Source organism: Ictalurus furcatus, chromosome 24, assembly GCF_023375685.1.
Source record: "Ictalurus furcatus strain D&B chromosome 24, Billie_1.0, whole genome shotgun sequence".
NCBI classification, from domain to species: Eukaryota; Metazoa; Chordata; class Actinopteri; order Siluriformes; family Ictaluridae; genus Ictalurus; species Ictalurus furcatus.
In genome coordinates, this window is record NC_071278.1 from 20,032,268 (window position 1) to 20,056,759 (window position 24,492).

The 24,492-nt window shown below is 39.2% G+C and overlaps 1 protein-coding gene across 2 annotated transcripts in view; it reads right to left on the reverse strand.

Moving 5' to 3' along the window:
- Window positions 1-2,262: 2,262 nt before the first annotated feature.
- Window positions 2,263-24,492, reverse strand: part of LOC128600327 (solute carrier family 45 member 4) — a 51,317-nt gene continuing 29,087 nt past the window's right edge. For both annotated transcript variants that reach the window (XM_053612707.1, XM_053612708.1), the window contains exons 4-9: window positions 10,628-10,816; window positions 8,471-8,650; window positions 7,147-8,207; window positions 5,425-5,524; window positions 4,793-5,004; window positions 2,263-3,869 (exon numbers count right to left, since the gene is read on the reverse strand). In XM_053612707.1, the coding sequence (XP_053468682.1) occupies window positions 3,504-3,869; window positions 4,793-5,004; window positions 5,425-5,524; window positions 7,147-8,207; window positions 8,471-8,650; window positions 10,628-10,816 (2,108 nt within the window). In that variant the 3' untranslated portion in view covers window positions 2,263-3,503. The remainder of the gene's footprint in view (window positions 3,870-4,792; window positions 5,005-5,424; window positions 5,525-7,146; window positions 8,208-8,470; window positions 8,651-10,627; window positions 10,817-24,492) is intronic.

The window sequence follows — 24,492 nt, forward strand, 5'->3', positions numbered from 1 at the left end:
CTGATCTTTTCCAACGCATACTTCGCATACTAATTTGCATTTAGTACAACACTTAATAATAGATCTCTCTGCAATTATATTTTCTTCCTTAAATAAAGCCAAAGCATTTTGTATAACATGAAAGCGCTGAAAAATAAATATCCACAGTTTTTTTTTTTTTCTTTTGCAAGATGATTCTTAAAACTCTGTGCGGGCATCCTTTTAGACAAGGATTAAGCCTTGTCTTGAACTAACTTGCACAGTAAAAGATGTGACTTCATCGGAAATCCTTCGTAGTCCAAGACTATGCATAATCCGAGTCAGGGATGACAGCCCGTGTGCAAGTTCTTTGCAATGTCAGATCTTTTGCTCATAGTAAAACAATAATATGATAATAGTTACATTCATGTGACTTGAACACACCTCCTTATAGAGCAAAGCTAACCAAATCAAGTCCAACCGAGCATCCCTTCATCCAGGTCTTTACCATACACTTTTTTGGATCATTGAAAAAAACTAACACAGCACACTTCAAGTATTTAAAAAATAAAAATAAAAATAGAGACCTGTCCAATAACTTATGCCAAGTCTCTAATATTTTAAGTAATGAGTACATATCAGTAACACTTTCTATGAAGGCCATATTTATATCCATATCTATATCCGCCATATCTATGTTATGAAACATTTTAAAGGCATTATACTGTACATATTATTATAATCATTAATGAAAATTGCACTTTACGTTATTAATTGTTAATACAGTACAATGTAGTGTACATAACACATGTCCAGGAAACTCAGCTTGCATATTATGCTTAACAGATAAATTGAGCACTATACTTTTCCAATTTTTGTATTTTCTTGAACTCAGGATGTATTAAACTTTGAATGTATTGTAGCATTATTTTTTTGCTATAACTCAAATATTTTATAATATTTATTATTTTTCTTATTTATAAGAATGTATAAAGCAGCACTTGACAGCTCTACATAAAGTGTGAGATATTTTGAAAATTCTTATTCGGTATATAATCGAATATGAATACAGTATTTGGAAAGGACAGATAATGTTAAACGGACATAAATACAGATATAAAGCTTGTGGGACAAATAAAGACCATGCTCATTAACATGAACAGTAACAAAGTGCATTTACAATGTTCATTCATCCATCATTAGTAACTGCCTGCTCAGAGTTGTGGTAGTTTAAATTAGTCTACTAGTTAGTTTATACTTTGGGAAATGAAACCAAGTAAATCTGGAAGAAAATATCATGGGTTGGTACAGACAAAACTAATAGGTACCAAAAAAAAAAAACCTGTGAGCAGGATTTTTTTTTTTTTAATCCCTCAAACATATATCAAGTTGAGACAAATTATGACCTTGAATGATGTAGCTGATGTTGGGGAATTTTTTTTCCTCTGGAATTTTGTCCAGAGTTTTCCTTTGGGAGCATTGTGATTGGGTTCATATTATAATGAAAAAATTACATTTGGTTTAGGCCACACCCACTTCATGTTTTAAACAGAATATAGATAGGGATTTATTTATTTATTTATTTTAGAACTAAACAGTTAGAGATACAGATAGTGTCGTTGTGGTACACCGTTAATACTTGACACGTTATTTTAACAATTCAATGTTAACAACAATGCCTTATAAATGCATTATAACATGTTTTTTACATGTTCATTATAGAGGCTAAATGGCCTTCATAAAATGTATTGCATTTCTTTAGTATATAGGATGCAGCATCCTCATTCACTAGGTAGAAAAATTCAGCGCTCAAACGTCCACACGTTCTGAGGCAAGTAACATTATTATTGCAACTGTGTCTGATTTGTCTGAAAATAAGCTGTGTGTATACATATATATTTCTTCAAGTTTGGTTCATTGTTTTTTTTCTTCTTCTTTTAATCAACATTCCAAAAAAACATATTTCAGCTTAGGACTTCGTTTTAATACTGTATAAAGATTGCTATAAGTACAAATCTGCTTCGAGGGAAACACAAACATTGTCAACATGCTTCAGAGTGTCTGACATGCTAAACAGCAACATGGAAGTAAATATCGTGTCTTGTAAATATCTCAATAGGGTCCTGACTTAAGATCATTACTGGTCATCCAGCCTTTAGTAAGTCAGAAATCTCACCACTTTACACCAAATGTAACAATCCCAGAAGACCAGCTGGAAAGATTAAGCACACAACCACCCCAGCGTCCACCATCACAGGTGTATTGCACGGCTGTGGAGTAAACCGGAACTGAATCAGAGGCCACGGAGGAGCCAAGGTGCCAGAGATGACAAGAAAATTGGGAGATCTCAGTGTGGAAGGGTCTAAAAATGACTTCCAACATGCAGCAGTGAAGGAGAATGTAAACATTACTAGTGATGGTGCAGCACTTCAGTCCCAAGCACCCTCCGTTCAACAGAAGCAAACAGAAAGGTCAAGAACTAAACTAAAACCAAATTATTATTATTATTATTTATTTTTTTTTTTACTGAATTCACTACACAGCTTAAGTTCTGCCAAAATGTGAAAACAGTGAGCACTGAAATGCTCCTCAAGCACCTTACCAAATCACCTCAAGCCCCACGTTCAGGCACTCAAACTACAAAAACACTGAGCTGACTCCAATCACATCCTGTTACAAATGAAAACTGAACTGAAAGATACACAGGGGATCTTCCACTATTCTCACATATTTACTCATTCGCTCCATTGCTCCATGAAGACTCAGACGCAGCATTGAGATTCGTTACGACATTATTTGTTAAGCAGTAAAGCATTTCCACCAATGGGTGGAAGATTTGGATATGTGTTGAAATTTTTTATATGTACTGCTCATAGGTGGAGCAGAGGACCCTGGAAAAGGTAGGAATCGTTAAAGGAGAATCAATTCCTTCTCCCAGGACAGATTTTTAGCAGTTTTGCACAAACTAAAACACTATGGAAAGGTTAACGAAATACAGAAACAAGGATTTGAGTCTGTTTTAAACCTTTGGGTGTCTTGCTGCTGATCACACCTTCACATAAAGCCACAACGAGTTGACACGTATAAACGTATAAAAACAAGGAGTAAATATTACTTAATGTAAATGTACTTGGGAAACTTCGTCTTCCTGGACGGGAGGCCATAAAACCAAACAATCAAACATGAAGGAATAATCGTCAATGGAAACAAAACCTAGAATCCAAGTGATTATCTTACATAAATAATTCTCATTTCAATTAGATTAGATTACAGGATTAAGTCTTGCACTTGGAGTGGAAGTAGGATCTTTGATTGGATGACGTGCATGCTTAAATAGAGAAATATATATGTATAGAAAGAAAGAGAGACGACAATGCCCTTGTCATTTCGAGTGTCCTGCTCCCCCTGGTGGCCATGAGGATCAAGACTGACAATGCCACCTCCCAAAACAAATGAAAAAACAAATTAAATCTACATCATTCCCCTGTGTAAGCTGAACTCTGCTGGGATGGAGGGAATGTGAGCTCCACGGCCACTCATCTTCATTACAGCGTGGATTCGCACTCCACTTTGCAGATTGTGGTGGTGCCTTTGCGTGTAAGCTTGAGGACAGTGGGCTTCTCTGTGCTGGTGTCATTCTCTCTGTTGTTGGAATTAGTGAGAGCTTTGTTCTGCTCACTCTTCTCCCCATCACCATCTCCTGGATAGATGACCAGGAAGCAAGCGGTCAGGAAACCCAGGAAGGAGCCACCGGATGCCACCATGGGGATGACACGCACGCTGCCCACTGCGTCCACCACTGCACCCAATGCTGACGCCACGATGATCTGAGAGATGTACACCTGGCAGGACAGTATTGCGCAGTCGATGCCGAAGCCTCGCTTTGAGTTGCCAGGGCTGTGATGGATATACTGTGGAACAGTTGAAAAGAATCATAGGTAATGAATTGTATGGTCCAAGCCCTGTTTGTTCCTTAAAGGAAAAATCCACCATTGCAAGTCTGTATCAGCAAATACAGTCAGATGTGTGTCATCTTAATTCATAACTCAAATAATCACTCCGAATACACAACATGCCAAACCTTGATACAGGTGGGCTACAACAGCAAAGAACCACATCAGGTTCCACTCTAGCCAACCACTTGGAAAAAGACCAGGTGAGGTTTTTCCAATTTTCAACTATCCAGTTTCAGTGATCCTGTGCCCACTGTAGCCTCAGATTCCCATTCTTGGCTGATAGGAGTGGAATGTGATGTGGTCTGTTGCTGTTGTGGCCCATGCACATTGCAAGATTTGGCATGTTCTGAGATGCTTTTCTGCTCACCACTGTTATAAATGGTAGTTACAGACTATTTGAGTTACTTTCATCTTTCGGTCAGCTTGAACAAGTCTGACCATTTTCCTCTGCGGGGGCGGGTTTAGTGATTTGGGGGCCCTAGGCAAAATATAGGAATGGGGCCCACATTTCAATGTTTTAACATTGATATTTAAAAATATGCATAATTTGCATAATTTGCCTAATGCAGGGATGTCCAATCTTATCCGCAAAGGGCCGGTGTGGGTGCAGGTTTTCATTCCAACCAAGCACCCGATTCCACCTGTTTAATCAGTTGATCTTGGCTTTCAATAGACTCGGGTGTGGCTTCTGCTTGGTTGGAATGAAAACCTGCACCCACACCGGCCCTTTACGGATAAGATTGGACACCCCTGGCCTAATACCAAGTATATACTGAAATACTCAAATCAGCCCATCTGGCACTCACACCCACATCACAAACAGAGCCACTGAGTTCACTTTTTTTTCTTCTCTCTATTCTGATGTTGTGCCATCTCACCTCTTTGATCTCATGGTACTGGCCCAGTAGAGCATATGGACAGTAGGAGATGCTCATGGAGATGATACCCATACTGCTGATCATCACCATGGACATGTAGACGTTGGGGAAGATGGCCATGATGGCTGTGCCGGCAGAGAAGCCCAGGGTGCCCAGAATGTAGATGATCCTTATGCTGAGGTCAAAGTTGTCCAGGTACTTTTGGAGTAAAGCTTTACAAGAAGAAACAAACAGATATAGAATAAAATCTACAAAAATTTATAACCGTGATATATAAATACAATATTTTCATTTGGAACATATGACCATGGGTCAATTTTTTTTTTTTTAACTTGTTTCTGAATACGCTTATGGTCTTATCTATGCTCTGATTGGTCCCACATTACATACTATACATTTAAGTTCTACAACATGAACTGTAGCAAGAACCCAGAATCCCTTTATATTCTCTATAGGAGATTATATCAGTGTATCCTGGGAAACCTATGCCGTACCTATAGACTACCACTGATTGAGGAATTACACAGAATTATTTTCATCAGAAAAAGAAACTACATTACATCTAGGTATTTGCATATTTGTCCTGAGACTCTTCATCATATTGTAGATTTGTTATATTGTATTTAACAGACCTGAGCAGACAGCAGCAGTAGCAGCATAGATTACTAGGCCCCAGCAGCCCATCTGCACTCCTTTATGGTAGTTTTGCAGCTCAGTGGAGTTTGAAGGAGCCTAAGAGCACAAACACAGGGACTCAGAACTATCTAGAATATATAACCTACTGACAATCAACATGAAGACAATTTCAGAACCTGAACAATGAATAATTAACAAAATACACTGATGTTTCACTCTTTCTTTGTGGAAAACATTCCAGATGATTTTGCTATGACTCCAGAAACTTTTATTAAATGTACAGTGCCCTCCACTAATATCGGCACCCTTGGTCAATATGAGCAAAGAAGGCTGTGAAAAACGGTCTTTATTGTTTAACCTTTTGATCTTGTTAAAAACAAAATACTCTGCTCTCATGGATATCAAACAATTACAAGCACAACATAGGTTTATATATATAAAAAAAATCGTTGTTAAATATAGGTGTGCAACAATTATTGGCACCCCTATGAATTCATATGAGAAAAATATATTTGAAGTATATTCCTGTTGATATTTTACATTTTTGTTAGTACACCTGAGTGACTAGGAACAGGAAATTGTTCAACCATGACTTCCTGGTTCACAGGGTTATAAATCACCCAGCCCTGCTGTATGCATAAATATTAGGGGTGTAACAATATGGTATGCCGTATTGTTTGATGTGAGCTATCTTCGTTTCAAGGAATACATGCATCAGACTGCATAATAAAGTTGGTTACTCATTATAAAATACTGCTTATAAATTTGTGAGGTGTAATAAATATTTAAATTTAATCACACCCACACTCCTGCCCTAGAACAAGTACCTTCATCTTTATCTCAAATCAGGAGAGGCTATAGAGATTAGAAACAAACATACATACATACAAACAAACAAACAAACAAACAAACAGCCGCTCTTTTCCTAAACATGCTGTTTCACAAGCTAATATGCTAGCATTTTACGGTACTGGTATACTAGCCAGCATTAATACCCTTGCATTGAAAACAGACAAAAACAAGCATACACACAGGTAAGTTCATGGCTGCAGATATAAGACCTCTCGCTATGGAGGAGAATGCATGATTCAAAAACATATCTGAGCTACAGAGAGCTGCATGTCTTGAAAATCACCCTAATAGGGCTGTTGCAGTTTTTACATCAAATTTCCTGTTACAAAACAGGGATGCAGGTGGAAAATTATGCCGGTAAAGGTGGAAAGAAAAAAGTGCATTTTCAGTTTCCAATTCCCAAACATTTTGGCGCTACAGTAGTTTAAGGTCTTTTGTGCAGGGTTTTGTGATGTAATTGGGGTAGAAACATTGCTGAGACCTGGTAACCATGTTCACCTGTAAAAGCTTGGCCAGAGAGCTAATGTTTAATTAAGCATGTTGAATTATGTTATCAAAATAATACACAGCTTTTGCTTCATTATATGCAGCTAAGAGATTGAACAGATCACACAAACACTGTCATTATTAATTTTCAATTATTGTACCTTTTATAATGTTGAATGTTTTATTCAATTAAAAATGGAAACCTAAGGCACATACACAGGCAGTGTTTATTTCTGGAGCATTGAAAATGTATCATATCGAGGTATCACCGTATTTGCATTGAATTTTGAATTAGAATGTTTGTGCATCGTTACACCTCTATTACATGTCTTCAATTAAAATGTTACTATTGTGCCATCCTTATGTGCCTATTAACTCACCGTGGGATCACCCTCGTAGATGACCTGTCCCATAAAGTCAGTGTAGAACACAGCCTCAGCGATGATGGCGAACCAGGTGAGCAGGTGGCAAAGACACAGCCGCAGTAATTCTTTGGGCATTTTTAGCATGGACATCCAGAGAAGGCGTACAGTAGTCTCCATTTCACCCTCCTCACTTTCAGTGTCTCCGCTCGATGTAGTGTTTCCACTTTGGTGCCGAGCCCTGTGCCGCTGCCCCCTCCTCTGACGCTGCTGCATCTCGTAGATGTCGTTCATGCTGCGTGATGGTTTTATAAGCACGGCGGCGTTGGCACGCCTGTAGCGGTAGCGGTGTGAGCCCAGGCGTCCATAGTAGGAGAAAGTACAGGACGACTGGCGGTAGAAGGTGTGGCGCCGGCGCCGGATGGCAGCTCCAGCAGTGGAGGATTTGAGCGCATTTGTTGGAAGCGGCTGGGAATGTCCGACGGTATCACTGTTCCCTGCAGGTTGGCCATTGGGGGCTTTGGATTCTGCATGGAGTGGCACCTCTTCACCCTCTGGTTCGTGCACCAAGGATGAGTGACGGCTGAAGCTGAAGCGCCCATGTGGGAACTCTTGGCTGCCGTGGTACGATGATAAGCGCTCATGAAAGATGGAAGGCTCTATCTGGCGCAAGAAGAGTGCCTCATGCTCCAGTGTGCCATCAGCCATGGCCAGCACTGAGTCACTCTTACTGCGCACCAGCTCCACATCCAGGAAGTCCAGCTCTGGCTCAACTGAGTGGACTTCACGCTCATAGGGCACATCCTCAGACATCAGATCGAGCTGCTGCTGCGATGTCGGAAGACCAAACAGGACATTCATTTTATCAGAGGCTGTCCCATCAGCCTCCTCATCCAGTCGTTCCTGCTGCGGGATATACTGTTCCTCCTCAATGCTGAAGAGGTGCAGTGTCACTGAGACGATGAATATTACAGCTGCAAACACAAACAGGATTTGTTCCTGGGACTTAAAAGCCTGACCAAGGAAGGTGTTTGTCCAGTCAAGACCACCAAGTGCATAGCCCACAGCACCTCCCAGTCCTAAAGATACACACTCTGGTTAGTAAGGCAGTTTGGATTATGACCTTGATCACAGTGCACAAAGTTTGTAAATCCTAATTAGGTCCTGATTAACTTCCTACTAACTCTCATGTTAGTTTAACCTAATCTTGTATGGTAGCACTACTTGTATTCTTCTCCGCTTGATATATCGCTTCGCTTGTAAAAAGCAATCTGCTAAATGAATAAATGTAAATGTAAAGGTATTTAGATGTGTGTTTAGGCGTTTACATATATAAATGTACCTGCTGAGAAAGCGTGGATGTTGAGAGCCATATCCTGCTCTTCTGTGTCAGCCACATCCAGCAGATATGCTCTGATGGGCCCCTCAGCTGCATCAGCACAGAAGTCCAGCACGACCACTCCAAGCACCGTCAGAACGATGCCTATAGGCTGCTTGTTGGGCACGTCTCCTATAGCCAAACCTGACACATAGCACACAAACACACACACACAAACAGGACAACATGATCAGAGCACACAAGAGAACAAGCCAAGCCAGCAATAATCACTGGCTTGAGTTACTGTACCTACCTACAGAAGTACATTACTGTCACAGAAAAAAAAAACATCTCTACTAACATCTTGTTATTACAAAAAACATCCTGTTATTGCAAGAAAACATCATGTTATAAGAAAAGCATCTTGTTACTACAAGAAAATATCTTGTTATTATAAGAAAAGCAATATTATTAGAAAACATCTCATTATTCTGCGATGAAACGGTCATTAAAAACAACACAATTGTTCGTATTTTTACAACATAGCATTCATGGTTACCAGTTGACGGGCTCTGACAAATTCCGATAGAATTAATCAAACTTTACTCCGTTCTTGGCTTAAACAAAGAAGCTCAAATATCCACCCACATGAGGTACAAAGGTTTGAGATGTCCAGGGTACATTTGTGTTTTGTTTTTCAAATAATGTTTGACATTGATGGTGTGAGAGTAAGAAAAAAAATTGAGAAGGCGAGAGAGATAGACAAAAGGAGAGGCAGAAAGAACGCAAGAATGACAAACGGTCTAACTTTCATGTTTGAGTTGTAAGACACCCCCCACCCCCCCACCCCCTGACAATAGAGCGGCACACAGCAAGCTAATGCTGGATACAGGAGACAGGAAGTTGTTCTAGATAGCCAATAAAAGGTAAAATGGGGCACAACAGGAAATATTTCCCTGTGAACTGGTTCCTAGTCCTTTCCCATGTCACCGAGACGGACCGGGTTTACAGTCTCGCACTCACACATACACAAAGTACTCATTATGAGTAGTGTGAGAGCAGATAGTTTACTCTCTCCTTCTCTTTCTCTCCATCACAAAACCGCTATTAAAGAGTAAAAAGAGGTCACACTCAGAAACAAAGCTGGCTCACACGCCATGTCATAATTCAACTGCAAATATTAACTAACTAATGTTTATTTTAAAGTACTGTACACTGAAAATGTCATTGTAATTGTGATTTTAGGTGTAGCCTAAAAATATTTTAAACACCTTAATTCTCTTTAAAAACTTTATGAAAAGACTGCTAAATGAGTTGAAATTGTCCAATGGCAAAGAGTGAAGCGGGTGTAAACGTCATTATTTACATCCCTGTGAATGACTTGTTGTTTTTAGTGTTGACCCATGTTAAGCAGGTGTAGACAGTACTACTGCCCGGGGCTACGAGGTTACTGATTAATGACATTTTTGAGTGTGTTGGGGTATGCATATTCAAATTCTTTATTTGAATGGAGGCTAAATGTAAAGCTTGCACAGGGGTCCATTGTAAGAAAATGTTCCACTCCTGGCTCCATGCTGGCTATACGCTACAGACGCAACAGATTAAGATTAGGTTAATAAACCCATGAGTGTGTCTATCATCTGCAATACTTTGCGATATGTTGTAGTTTGGGGATTTGAGATTCATACTACCATCAGCACTGATAAAGAAGACACATATAGCTATATTGCATTTATCATTTCAGTCTGTTGTTTGAAGAATTACTGTAAACCTGATTGAAGTTCAAATAAACTACAATAAGTGTGTGAAAGTCATGTGTTAAGGTGTCAGGTGCTTTGTTCCTTGCTAATAGAAACTGTGGTTTTGAGAAAGACATGACACAGTTGACAGAAACAGGAAGTGAGTCTAGAAAAGTGCATTTTTAAAACGAACGATTTTAGTACTGATTTCTGATTTGAACTGATCGCACAAGTAAAATCATTTCCTCAAGTAAACGCATTGATGCATTTGTTTCTATATAAATACGACTACCTTATTAAGAACATATTCAGCACAACAAGGTCAGCCAAGGTTAGTTCATCACCTCCAAGGCCCTCTTTGTGCATTTATAGTATAGTATCGCTGTATATTTATGTCCTGTGGGGCTTGAGCAAGAAGCTCCACACCCATCCTGGGGCTCACCTATTAGAGATCCGTTGAGGAAGAGCGCTACGCCGAAGAGCACACCCACACACAGTGCCAGAATGAAGGGCCGGCGGCGACCCCAGCGCAAAGTGCAGCGGTCACTGGCTGATCCTATCAAAGGAGTGAACATGAGGCCCAAGATGGGGCTCAGGAACCACACCAGGCTGTAGTACTGTTCTGGAAGACCTGCAGAAAGAGCAGCACAGAGGTGCAGGTTAAGATACAGTATATGACTCAAATCAGATGTGTGCTCTCAGATTAGACCTGGAAAGAGGTGCATTACATGTGGATTTAACCCACGCTGCTGGGGAGAAAGCAGGATCAGACATCAGACCAGTGTTGGGTAGTAATTTTATGTACACAGGAGTATGTATTTGTATAAATTAGAGTTGTCACAATATCATAATTACGTATTATTAGATTATTAGTCATTCTATAGTTGCAATCAAAATTATTCAACCCCCATTGCTAATCAGGCTTGTCAAATGTGCATGAGACAACACCTGTTTTGCATATTTGTGCTGTTGTGAGGGAATCTATTCATGGGGTTGAATCATTTTGAGACTGGAGAAATCATTATAAGTTGCATTTTCAGCTGAATTTGAGGAAACAACTTGAAGCATTCGTTGTGTTGAACTATTTCAATTGTTTTTGTTTGATTTGTTCATTGCAAACAGCCGAAAGTCTGTGAATATTGACAATAAACCTGATTTGCACTGGGAGTTGAACCATTTTGAATAATTTTGAACTGTATGTACATTGTCAAAATAATACTATTACAAAATAAATGTTTAGATGTTCAGAACCAAGGCAAAATGGATTATACCAGTTTCCCCAATATGCTGAGTGTTCTAACATAAACTCACATACAATATAGAATCGAAGTCTTCACCTGGAATTTAACTTTTACCACTTGGTTGCTTAAAATGGCATCAATAAGTTATGGTATAATTTACTCTGCTATAAACACCAATTATCATCAAACTTATTTAAAAGTAAGCTACATAAATGTATTAGCAATATCCGAATCACCTGTGTGTTTTACAGGGGGCACATATTATATCCATACACAATTTTAATTTTGACTTCTCAAAATTAAAATAGTGTCAGTCTATTTAAATAAATACCTGCAAGTCTTAAAATTGGACTATTTAATATTTTAATTGTCATTAAATTGTCAAAAGTTGTTAGGAATGCGACAAAAGGGTGCTGATCTATGTTACCCATCAGTCCCACCATATCACGTTTCCTACTGCTTGCACCTGTGTCTCATTTCACCCTAATTAGCACTTTTATACAAGTTCCTTTGTTTCAGCACCTTATTGTCCAGATTTTGTTGTTCTTGTGTTGTCGTGTGTGCCGCAGCGTTGTCCTTAGTCTGCATGTCTTTGTCTAGTATCCATTGTTTAAGTTTATGGTTCTGGTTTTCACTGTTTTTATGGTTTATTTGGCACTTTCTAAAATAATGTCTATACTTGTACTCACCAGCTGTATAAATTCCATTATAAAAGTATTGCACTTTTGACATTTTCTAAAACATTAACAAAAAAAAATCAAGTACCTGTAATCAGAATATGACCCATTTGGATATAATTGTACTCAGATTACAATGCTTTTCTTCTTTATTGATTACTGTCTTGTATTTTTAACACCAATGAATCATAAACTATTAGTAAAAAAGCTGCCAAAAGCAATCAAATTACAATGCAAAACACTGCCCAATTTTTCTCCAAAGAAAGACTGATGTACATTAATGCTTATATGTTTTAACACGTATAGCACTCTACGATTTACTCTTCTGTTTTTAAGGACTACTAAAGGAGTTTTTTCATTTGCTACATTTACACAACAGTACATTGAAATCAAAGGTAGTCTGAGAAATTATATTAGATTACACTTTATAAATTATTGGGAAAATTACTGATTTAGTCATACACTCTCAGAAATAAAGGGTCGCTGGCTTGGTACCATCAAGGGTGTATGTTTTGTAGCTTTAGTATATGTATGTTTTACCTGGGTAATGTATGTCTTGCACCTTAAATTAGCTATTAGATTAGTGAGTGGTTCTTAAAGTCCAATGACATAATTACATACATAGGTATAAATCAGTGTGACCTGGCTGTAGGTTAACGGAGCTAGAAACAGGTTTTGCACACTATATTATACGACCCTTTCTCACAAACACACAGCACCAGAGTGTTAAATAACATATTATAAGAAAGAGTGTAAAATTAAACTTGCAATCTTGTAAATTTCTCCCATTAAACACGCACCACTCTTTGTTACTGGACGAGGCCCTGTTTGTTTTTGCTTTTTGTCTTTCAAAGAGAAGGAAATTATACATGGAACTGAATAGTAAACTTCATTGAACCTCAATAACAACATGTTACCTGGGAAATCATTCATCACAGGCCAAAGTGGTAGAGAGGAAGTGAGCCTGGTTCCTCTGTTTCTCACTACAAGAGCTGAATGAGTTTGCTATTGATACAAGGTTTTATAACACAATATGTTTTGATAAACTGTTGAATACTCGTGCAGTAAGTGGCGCTAAGCTTTTTTTTTTTTTTTTTAACTGTATAATAACAGTTATTTCTTGCATAGCAGTTTAAGACCAAGTTAGGGTAAATAGCAATAGGAAGAAATTGCTTTGTTTACCTTAAAGGAACACTTCAGTGTTTTTTTTTTTAACCTAATCTCTATGCATTGCATTTGTAGTGGATGTCCAATTACCAAGGACAAGCACTGACACGTTTTCCTGTACTGAGAAATCTTGCTTACTCAAAAAATCACTTACAATGCAAGTCTAAGGGCAGTTGTTGAACTTGGTCAATAAATATTAAAAGTGCATGCCTATGTAATGAGAATTCGAAACTACAGCCATTACACTAACAATAAAGGTATTCGACAAAGTCGTACCAAAGCTGTGGTTTTATACACAAGATCAAAAATAAATAAATAAAATCAATTTTGATTAATTCAACTTACTTGAAGGTTGTAACAAAAAATAAATAAATGCATAACCACAAAATCTTCACTTAGATAAAATAGTCCTGTCTCTAATAGGATTAATTATAGAGATTTACAAAAACAACAAAAAAAAAGTATGTTTCCCATAATAGCCCCAACATCTGCCCTTGGACTTTCATTATAAGTGTTTTCCTAGTAAACAATCTTTATTTTTTTCCCCTCAGGTCTTGGAAATGGTGTTGAAATTCTAGTCAGTGGTAATCACACACACATACAGCACAGATGTAGCCAACAGAGATTACATTGAAAAACATTGGGAGCATTGCTTTAATAATACAAGCCATTCCATGCCACTTTATCATGTAACGTGCACAAAACGAGTACAGAGACACCCACACAAATATGCACCCACTCAAACAGGGCAGACCTTACTATTCGCTCCACGTGTCACATGGAGTTTGTATAACCCATTCATGACCTCTTCCAATTAATTCAGCGAGCTCTCAGTGTGTGAATGTTGGCATAGTAACAGTGATTCAGGAGGCACAGTGTAAATGTGTGCACGTGCTGAATTAGCAAGTTGATCCACTGCAATCTCCACCATCTTAAATAAGAAAGATCCGTTTTTAAACAAAGAAGGAATCAAGGCCGACCAGGAAGACAAAAAGGAAGCTTTGAAGCACGGTCATTATGCAGTTGAGATGTTCCTGACGGTGTGGTGTGGACACACACCAATAGAGGCACCAGGGAGGCTGCCAAGGCTGGTATGAGATGGGATCGTTATTGCATGGGCTGTGTATGCTGGCTGACAGTATGAGCGCCGAAGCCAAAATTGACTTTGGTATCTGCAGCCTTAGACAGACACAGAGACCATTTGAGGGTGACAGAGCATGTGGAGCACAACGCAGTCCAGAGAGTGATAAACACACTTGGGGTGTGTGTATATACAGCAAATGTAGCACATTTAGAAAGATAAAGTCAGTGTAGGACCTAATCCGGTCATGTGCTGATTTTAACGGATCTTCTCAGGTCATTGTTGTAGAATTCCGCAGTATCTGTAAATTAAGCAGCAATTCTTTTTCAGGTGGAAAAATTTGTAGTTTCTGCCTGACCTACACACCTGTTGCCTTACCTACTTGATTGGACAGGGCTACAACAGTGTGTGTAAGAAAGCTAGAAATCTGGAGAACACTATATACAAACAGCTCTGGTAAGATGTGCAATAATATCGCCCATCCCTACACCTTTAATCTTACGTGTACCAGTTGTAGTTTTGAATTCCTGTCATGCATTTTAAACATTTCTTGACAGAGTTCAGCAACTGCCCTTGGATTATTAGTTCATTATAAGTGAAATTAGTGTAAACAGATTTTCTGTTCGTTTGTCAGTAACGAAAAGTTGAAATTTTTGTCGCACGTGCTTCAGATGTGGCAGATAGAAATCAGGTTGAAACACACTGCAGTATTGCTTTAAGCCTAGAGAGAAGTGATTTTACAGTACATCAGTACACTCATTTCGCAAACTTGTCACTATACCTGCGATGGACTAACATGGTGCGCAGTTATTGTATTGTAGTGGATAACTGACAGTCCTACATGTACATACAGGAGCTAAAATTGTAATACAGTTCAGGATTACTGAGCTGATTATAAGCATGTTTTCACTGCAGGAGCTTTTAGGAGCTCATGAACTCAAGGCATGTTTACTCAGGAGAAACTGTGGCTAATCTTAGTTTTCTGGGATATAGTTCTTCCAGGAAACCTTTTAGTTCCACCTGCAGAGTAAGTAGTTTTTGGCAGACAACTCAAACCTCTTACCTGGCTTTTCAAAACATGTAGCACCATGGCAAAGTGAAAGGCTTATGCAGCTCTTGCTTTTCTACAGGCACGAGTATATTATATATGCAATTCTAGTGAAATAGTGCTCACCGGAGAAAAGCAAAAAAAACAAATAAACTGTGCATTGTGTTGTTAAATCTACATTAGCGTTCATGTTGACATTCACAAAAAGTAAAACCAATACGGAACATTGATCCCAACATTGATCAATAAAACCATGGCACAGTTTCTGTACAGTTTAGGAATTTAGGGTCAAAATTTAGGGTTAAGGAAAATCATCTGAACAATAACTGTACAGTTCCTTGACAGGTTCCTGGTTTTCTGTCTCACTACAGTGCAGCTGTAGCAATGTTGATGGCAGCAGCTTGGCACTCTGCGGCATGAACTCCTGACCACAGTAACCCAGAGACTTTAAACACTGAGTTACCACTGACCATTGCTACTGTGATCATTCCTACAGTACAGTGGGAAAGAAAAACAGAAACCTGTCCAGGAATTGAACTGAATAGTTCTTGTTAAGGAGAGTACAAGAAATTCTCAAAAGGTTATGGACACTCACTTCAAATGTAATAATGTCAACGATGTAACAGCTGAGCTACAGACCAGATCTTGCTTCACAAGCTCGGGAAAACAAAAGCACAGGTCTCACGCTCTGTTCCAACAGGCTGTTGGAAAACAGCCAATGCACCTGTTCCACACTCACCACAGCACAATACTTTTCCCTAAGCAGGGAGAGCTGGAGTGTGTACTCAACACCAGGGTCTACAGGCATGATGCTCAGCAGCTGTGAGAAGAACCTCCTGGAAGCTCTTCTCAGGGTGGAAGCATAGAGACGTGACGCTGTGCATATACCCCAACGGAGGTACCTCTGGTCCTTCTTAACTCTGTAGCTGAGAACTTCCTGCCCACAAGCAATAAAACTGCACCACCGTCCACCAAGTCACTTCCTCTTCTGACCCCAAAAAAACTGTTTTTAATACATGTGCTTTGTCTTTGTTCATGTTCCATAGAGATTGTGAGATTGTTCATGTTCCATAGAGATTGTGAACAAATGGGATAGATCGGAATTAGCTGGTGAGCAAGTTGTTTTTTCCTCGAAAACGGCACTGAGTAAACATCCAAACAGGAAGATCGTAGATCGTAGTAAATAATGACAGGAGGATTTTTTTCCCTTGGCAGGTCAAAAATGGCTAACAATACTGAGAGCACAGTGAGTCGCAGGACTCGAGGAAGTAGCGAGAGACACAGTGGCAGACGGAAAGAGAGAGGGAGAGAGAGGGAGGGAGAGGAGAGACAGAGAGAGAGAGAGAGAGAGAGAGAGAGAGAGAAAGAGAGAGAGAGGCAATTCACAAGAGGGATCTACTAACACACACCATCATATGTCTTTTTATATCTGGGATACTGATACATCACAAACTATAGAGCTATAATACGTACACACACATAATTAAAGACCATTCTGACTAGGAATGCCCGAGTAATTTACTCTTGCACACACACACATGCACACGCATGTCCACCAGACTCATGCTTACATGTGATTTAACTGCTGACTCATTTCCCTCCGCTGCAGTCACTTACACTTACAATGAACCTAACTTTTCTTCCAAATACTTTCTATTCACATCATGTTAATGAGAAAATGAAATTGAGTTAAGATATACAGGACTGCAGTGTGTGTGTGTGTGTGTGTGTGTGTGTGTGTGTGTGTGTGTGTGTGTATGTAGGAGAGAGAAAGCGAGAGTAGTGAAGCCTGAAGCACTCCTTCACCAGACCATTACACACATTAGCAGCAGGAAACAGGTGCTTTCTCTTTTCCTTTCTCCCGCTCTGTCAGTATCCATGCTGGGTCGAGCACTCACACTAAAGTGGCCGCAGGCTTTACAGGGGTTGGTTCGATTTGAATAACTAATAGCTCACTCGAACTTTATGGCATGAAAATTCATGTGACTATGTGTTGGAGTTTCTGATTCCTTTCTCTCAGCTATATTCTACATTATCTTTAACTTTAACAATTTTTTTTTTTTCCCAGCAAGTGTACATCACTAAATGTCTTAGGCAATTTCAGAATTATTAAAGCGTATGTCCATGTAATTGTTTAACATATTTAGTGATATCACAAAACAGGACTTATGCTCATAGATGACATGACTATTACCTGGAGCAAAACTTGCTCTATGGATGGTTATAAGAGGTCAGATACGTTTATTACATGTATGCATTTGCCAAAGTCCACCCCCCCCCCTTTTTTTTTTTTTTTTTAAAAAAAAGAACTTCTAAATAGACTGTTTCCATGCATTTTGTTTCTTGTGTGTGAGGGATAATTGCTTAAAAAATGTGAAAATGGGACAAAAAGTGTTCATCTGGGTTATCACTGTTTGCAATACTACCAGACCAATAAAATATAAAACTTTTTGGCTATCTAACACAAGACTAGGCAAGGTTGCTGTTGCTACCCAAGGGGAGGCACAACTAAGCTATCACTGTATGGGTTTACAGCCCTTTACTGGTAAAAATCAGCATATATCCATTTCCCCTGTCACACTGACTGACTATGAGCTAGTGTTTGGCAGAACTGAGACCTGTCAGCCAATAAGACACGAGTATTTACACATATTTTCTTGTAAACTCTGTCTGACTGGTCTTGCCTCCATTCACTGAAGATACAAAATTACAACACTTCCATTTTCTTTTACTGACGTTCAGTTACGTAGAGACTCTAAGTTGAGAATTATTTTGGGCTAAAGAAAAAATCTTTGGGGCTACATCCCCAAATTCCCAGGTCAGGTTACGTCCCTGAGTGTTCCTGCCATGGACTGGCATTTCATCTTGCCCCTATAATATGGATGGATGTATGAGTTCTTGGGGTATTTAAAGAGATTTTATTTGGAACACTCTCTGACAGGGAAACCCCAAGTTATTACGTTCTGCATAAAAGCTTTAATGGTGATTCAACCACAACGTTGAGCATTTAGTAATAAACATGTCTCAGTTGTAATCATAATGAACTCCCAAATGTTTGACACATGCTGGCCAAACATGCCTGGATGTCTTCTCAGCTATAGACAACACAAATGGCTCAGAGACAAAAACCTGCCCCCTGGAGCTTTTCAGATCCACCATTAACTATGGTTTCTGAGCACTAGAAAGATTTCAGACATCAGTACCAAATTCACAAGCTAAGAACATTCTGCAGCTTTTCCAATCGTCTGGTCTGAGAAGGTTTCCTACAAGCAGTTACTGGTACAAGAAGGGGAAGGGGACAGGGGGTTAAGCTGGCAACAACAGAGTACATGAGACAGTGATGCAGATGGGCAGGATAGGACACCTTGTGGGCACCGGCAGTCTGCTGGGGGAGACGGAAGCACTCAGGTTACTCACTGCATTCACCAGGAACTGAGCTCTGATCCAGCAGATGGAGGAATGAAATATTAATATAGAGATGTCACACTGGCGTTCTCATGAGTGAGTGTATGCTCAACACTGAGCTACTCAATCACAATACAGAGAGCTTACTGTCTCTAGTGTTGACAATAATTAATTATTCAACAAATTGCTATAAAAATGCAAAGGTATAAATGGGGAAAAACAAGAGGAGGAAATACAGTGCTGTGGAAAAGTGTTTAGCTGATTTATTTTGTTTGTTTGTTTGTTTGTTTGTTCTTAGATTTTATTTTCATTTCTGAAACAATTTAGTACGAGATATACACACGAAAACAGAAGAAATCAGGGTGCAAATACTTTTTCACAGCACTGTAGATAGATAAAAGAAAGCCAGAGAATAAGAAAAAGACTGACAAAAAGACAGCAGGTCTAAAAGACAGCGTAAGCAACAGAGAAAGAGGAACTGAGGCAAAACAAACAAGTTAGATGTAGGAGATAACGATGGCACACACTTGTATACCAGGATAAGGTGTGTGTCATGAAGAGAGAATATCATGCACGATGTGGTAAAGTACACGATATCTCAGCATTACTGCAGTACGCTCACAGCCTCCATTTCTCAAGTGTGTATGCAGCATGCAGCAGCGATCATGTCCTGCCTTCAAAAGTCAAACATCTTTTAATTGCAGAAAACTGACCTGTCTTCCACCTCCCATAGGGCATAATTAAAACCGCATGTGGCTGCAACACACAAGAAAAAGAAAAGGAAAAAAAAAAAAAAAAACACACACATACTTTGTCATACTGAGTCAGCTCCATTATGTAACACTGCACCACTACATCAGGCATAAACAGGACAACCAGTGAATACCTCTCCCTCTCTCTTACACACACACACACACACACACACACACACACACACACACACAGTGCTGCAGAGCAATGGGAATACACATTATGAAACATAGTGCAGTGTAGAAAGACAGAGCAGCGGTTCAGTCGTCGCAGTTAGAGCTGTAATCCTCCTTCCACGGACTGACCACGGAGAAATAAAACCTCACAGGTTCTCACAGAACCCGCTGCTTCCTGCCTTTGTGGTTCCAGATGGCTGAAGGTGACGGGGGGCACTGGCTGCATTTGATATTTAAAAAGGCGAACGAACCGAGCCATTGTTTTAGCAAAACTGATGAAAATCCAATCATCAAGAAGTTCATGTGAACAGCAAACAGCAGTGTTGTTATGACGCAATCATCTTGCTTTCCAGTAGTCTCAAAATAGCACAGATACACAAGCACTACAGCTGGATGATCTGGACAATAACGCGTATCGTGATTATGTATCTGCGAGGTGAAGCTGTGACGTGTCACGGTTAAAGATCGTCTTGCATTCACTTGACAAAAAGGATTACTTTTGAGTTATGTGAATCGACAATTTATCCCAACACACCACCACCGCCGTCCCCCCCCCCCGATCTAGATCTTTTGGAACAAATTTGCTAAATCATTCAGTCACATACTGTGTTTTTATGTTTTCAATTTCAATATGCAGTATTTTCTGTTATACCACACAGCTTGGGTTAATGTGTTGTTATTTAATAATGTTAAAGATGAAGGTTTATCTAACATTTATGGAATAATGCGATATTATTGGAAACGTCGGTATGTGGTAACATAATACATTTTTGGGGCGATAACAGTCACTGCATTTTGAATAGGACCGCATCATTACACTACCCTGTCATTGATTTTTATATATATATATATATATATATATATATATATATATATATATATTGTGCAGCCCATCAAATATGTTCTCTTTAACCACCCCCCGACATTGTATTATCAAACGCTCAAAACCCCCATAGACATTTAAGATCTGTAAGGAACACACTGCTAAATTCTTAAATTCTTGCAATCTGTATGTGAGATGTAACATAACTATGAGGCATTGCAGCAGGGTGATAACTAAAGACTCACATTGGTTCGTGAGTTGTGTCTGCATAACATGTCCTCATCCTTCTTTCTGGACGTCTACTTACTGGAGAGGACAAGCTGGAGATCTCAGAGTGATGACTTGTTGCATGTGTGTAAAGGAGCCCTGATTGCACCAAGCTTCTCATGTTTCACAAGCTTCAAATGCATCCCAACAGTTTGTAAGACATAAACATCCAATTCAATAGGTAAAGGAAATTGTGACTAGAACTAGTAAAAACTGGTCTGCATCAGTAGGATCAGAGGAATTAAAGCATCTTCCCAAGCCAAAGTGTGCTTAAAGGGGTCATATCATGATTTTTAATTATGTTGTGTACTGGTTGTAAGAGAATAGGTTAACATACTTTAAATGTTCAACAAATTACTTGTCAAATACTGTACATTACTGAAGTACTTCTATTCCCAGGCTGCATAAAACGCTCTGATTTCTCCAAAGCCCATCCTTCCGAAAAGCCTAGAGTGCTCTGATTGGCCAACTGACCCACTGAACTGTGATTGGACAAAAAAAAATTGCATGTGTCAGAAAAGTAACGGCCGTTAGCGTTAGCCTTAGCGTTAGCCTCCAAGGTTTCTACAGCAACTCTAAAGCCTGTTTCATACCTGCGCTGCTTGAGCTGCTCACACTGAATTGCACGAAGGTCGGTTTTACCGTATCAGTTTGAGCCCTAGTCAGAAAATATGGATGATCCAGGGGATGGTAAGATTTTATTTTGTAACTCTCTCACCTTTTAGATACGATGTAAATTCCAACCCCACCGGGGGGACTAACTATGCTGTACACAGCTGCTTTACATAGGTACTCATGCAATATACCATTGGAAAGCTAGGATTCTTGTGATTTGATTGATATAAACTGTTTCAAGATCGACTCACAACAGTAGCTATAATCAACACCTCTGTCAGACCACCAACATACAAACAAACGCTTAAAGAAAACTTTAGCTAGCATGTTAGCAGAGGTCTACAACTGAGCCACAACACAAAACTCCGCATTTGAACAGTCAATAGCAGATACTTCATAAAATAATCAAACACACTTACAGGTTCTCATTCAGAAGCTCAAGATTGTCCGACCAAAGCGGGAATCGCTCGACTTTTCAGGAGAAGCCTTTGTGTATAGCCTGCCTTGTACTCGCCCAGGTTCAGGAAGCTGTCCTCCGTAAAATGTGCTGTACACAAGCAAATGTTTGGGTTGTACTGCTCAGAAACAGCATTATAAATAAACAGTAACCACTGATTTGTCCATTTTCGGAAGGCTAAGCAAGAGGTTTTGCTTTCACACAGAAACACACATGGAATGGCGGCTGAATTCTCTAAAGCCTTGCCTTCTTTCTTCGTGGCTGCCTTTGCGCGTGTTTATGTTGGTAAACACGCCGTGACATAGAGAAATGAAAGTAAATCAGAAGTAAATCTGGACTTCGAATGCCGCGTTTTGGGCAGGTCTGGAGCAGTGTTCTCTGTTAGATAGAATAAATCCCTGTGCGGGAAAAGAGTTTTATGACTTTGCAGAGCTTATACATGCACAAACAGATACATTACACTCCCAAACAGAAGGAAAACATGAACAATCATGTCATGACCCCTGTAAAACTCTTGGATTTCTAGCCAGATGTCAAAATGTTCACAGCCAATTGAGTCAAATGGATCTATGGGGAGAGCTCAGAGATGTTTCACATGACAGAGCTAAAGCGGTGGACCCAGAGATAGACAACAGAGAATAAAGCTGCAGGTTACTTGGAAATATGAGCCTGTGTATTCTCAACATTAAAGTGTAGCACATTATTTTGCTAGAAAACCAAAGGTTAATTTTGTATACCATGTTGCACAGACTCTGAGAATAACATTATAGCAAAAATGGATTTTGATTAAAGCTATGTGGGCAGGATAATTGACATTAAACTTGTGATTGATCAATGATTCAGATGGCCCAGTTTATACCAAAAGCATGGGGGGGGGGGCGGTTGACTGGCAAAATACATTTGAAGAGTTTGTTTTCAAAACGTTATGTGCCAAATTCTCACTTTGTGTTTTTTTTTAACCAATGTACAATGTATTTTAATATATATATATATATATATATGTATATGTGTGTGTGTGTGTGTGTGTCTGTATATTATATATATATATATATATATCTCATGTCTGTTTTTGAACAAATCACAAGAGATACCAGCAAAATAAAAAAGTCCCGTGCCCAAGAACAATATATATCTAACATGATTCATGTCAGCTCATCATCATTAAAACAAACAAAAAAAAAATCTGTCTTTAATTTAAAAAAAAATGATAAAGTATGTTGAATATTTAAATTAATCTTTATTAATTATTTGTTTAATTTATTTCATTGAACTTTGGGCCTGAACAAAACAGCTGAAATTGCTGCATGCTTAATTATCAAAATGAACTAAAAATATATATACTGTGATATGGGATAAAAATTTTTTATAGAGCTATTAAATAGTCATCAATTTAGCGACCAAGTTCCCCAAGCATTAGGATTCTGTTAATGGCAAAAGGTTGCACACCCGCCGTGGGTCTGAAATCACGTACTGTGACAATACTTACTGCATTCGATTCAGTACCTGCTGCCCAGCTGTTGATACAGTACATACTGATCAGTATATGTGTGGAGTATGAATACAATCTGGACATACTACATCCGCCATGTTGGCAGTGTCATGTGACCGTCATAATAACCGCAAAAACGTAAAAAGAGCCGACGCCCTGCCTTCCACCATTTTTGGTTCTGACAGCTCTTCCGCACCGGTCCCGCTGCCTTATGGGAATGCGCAGTGTCCTTTGGTTCCCTACTGCAGAATCTCAGTGGAAGCAGTTGATCATCCGAGTATTTGTCACCTACTGTTTTATGAATACTGAGAATACGGACATACTACTCCTTTACTGTACTGTTTTTCGCTTACTGTATAGTAGGATAGTACGGATATTCGGAAACAGCTCTGGACAAATCCTTTGTGCTACATACGCAGGCAGAACACAAGGTCCTGGACCTGGTACTGTTCTTTTCCTGCTACTGACACTTTCATGTACCAGAATGTCGACTGTATGTAGGGCCAAATCTGTGTGTGGCTTGCTTAAAAATCATGCTGGAACACTTTAACCAGCCATTAAAATCACCAGACCTCAATCCCAGATTTAAAAAAATGTTTCCAAGTAATTCCACATCAACATAAGCACCACAAACTCTAACTATACTGTACAGCGAGTCAGAGGAAGAGTGGGCTCAAATTGACAGAAGACACTAGTGACAACCGTCCCTGCCAGAGCTTGTGCTGTTAAGACAAGAGGACGAGAAGTCACGTATTAGTAAATAAATTACACATATAATCATTTTTGGAATGGATTATTTACACTGTGTATCTGTATACTGTGTTCCTACAAGACCAATATTAACCTAATTAGAAAGCAATCCCTGGGACCTTATCTGGCAGTCTGTGTAGTGTGGATGATCCCTAATACATTTATGTCACTAATGGTGTACAACTTGATGATGTCCAGATGGTTAAGTGTACAAGGCTTTTATACCTTTTATAGGAGAGAGAGAGAGAGAGAGAGAGAGAGAGAGAGAGAGAGGAGAGAGAGAAAGGTTTCTTGCTCAGCACTCAGTACAATCTGTGTCATGTATAAAAAGGTTTTCAAAAAAATTCTGTTCTATTCTGAC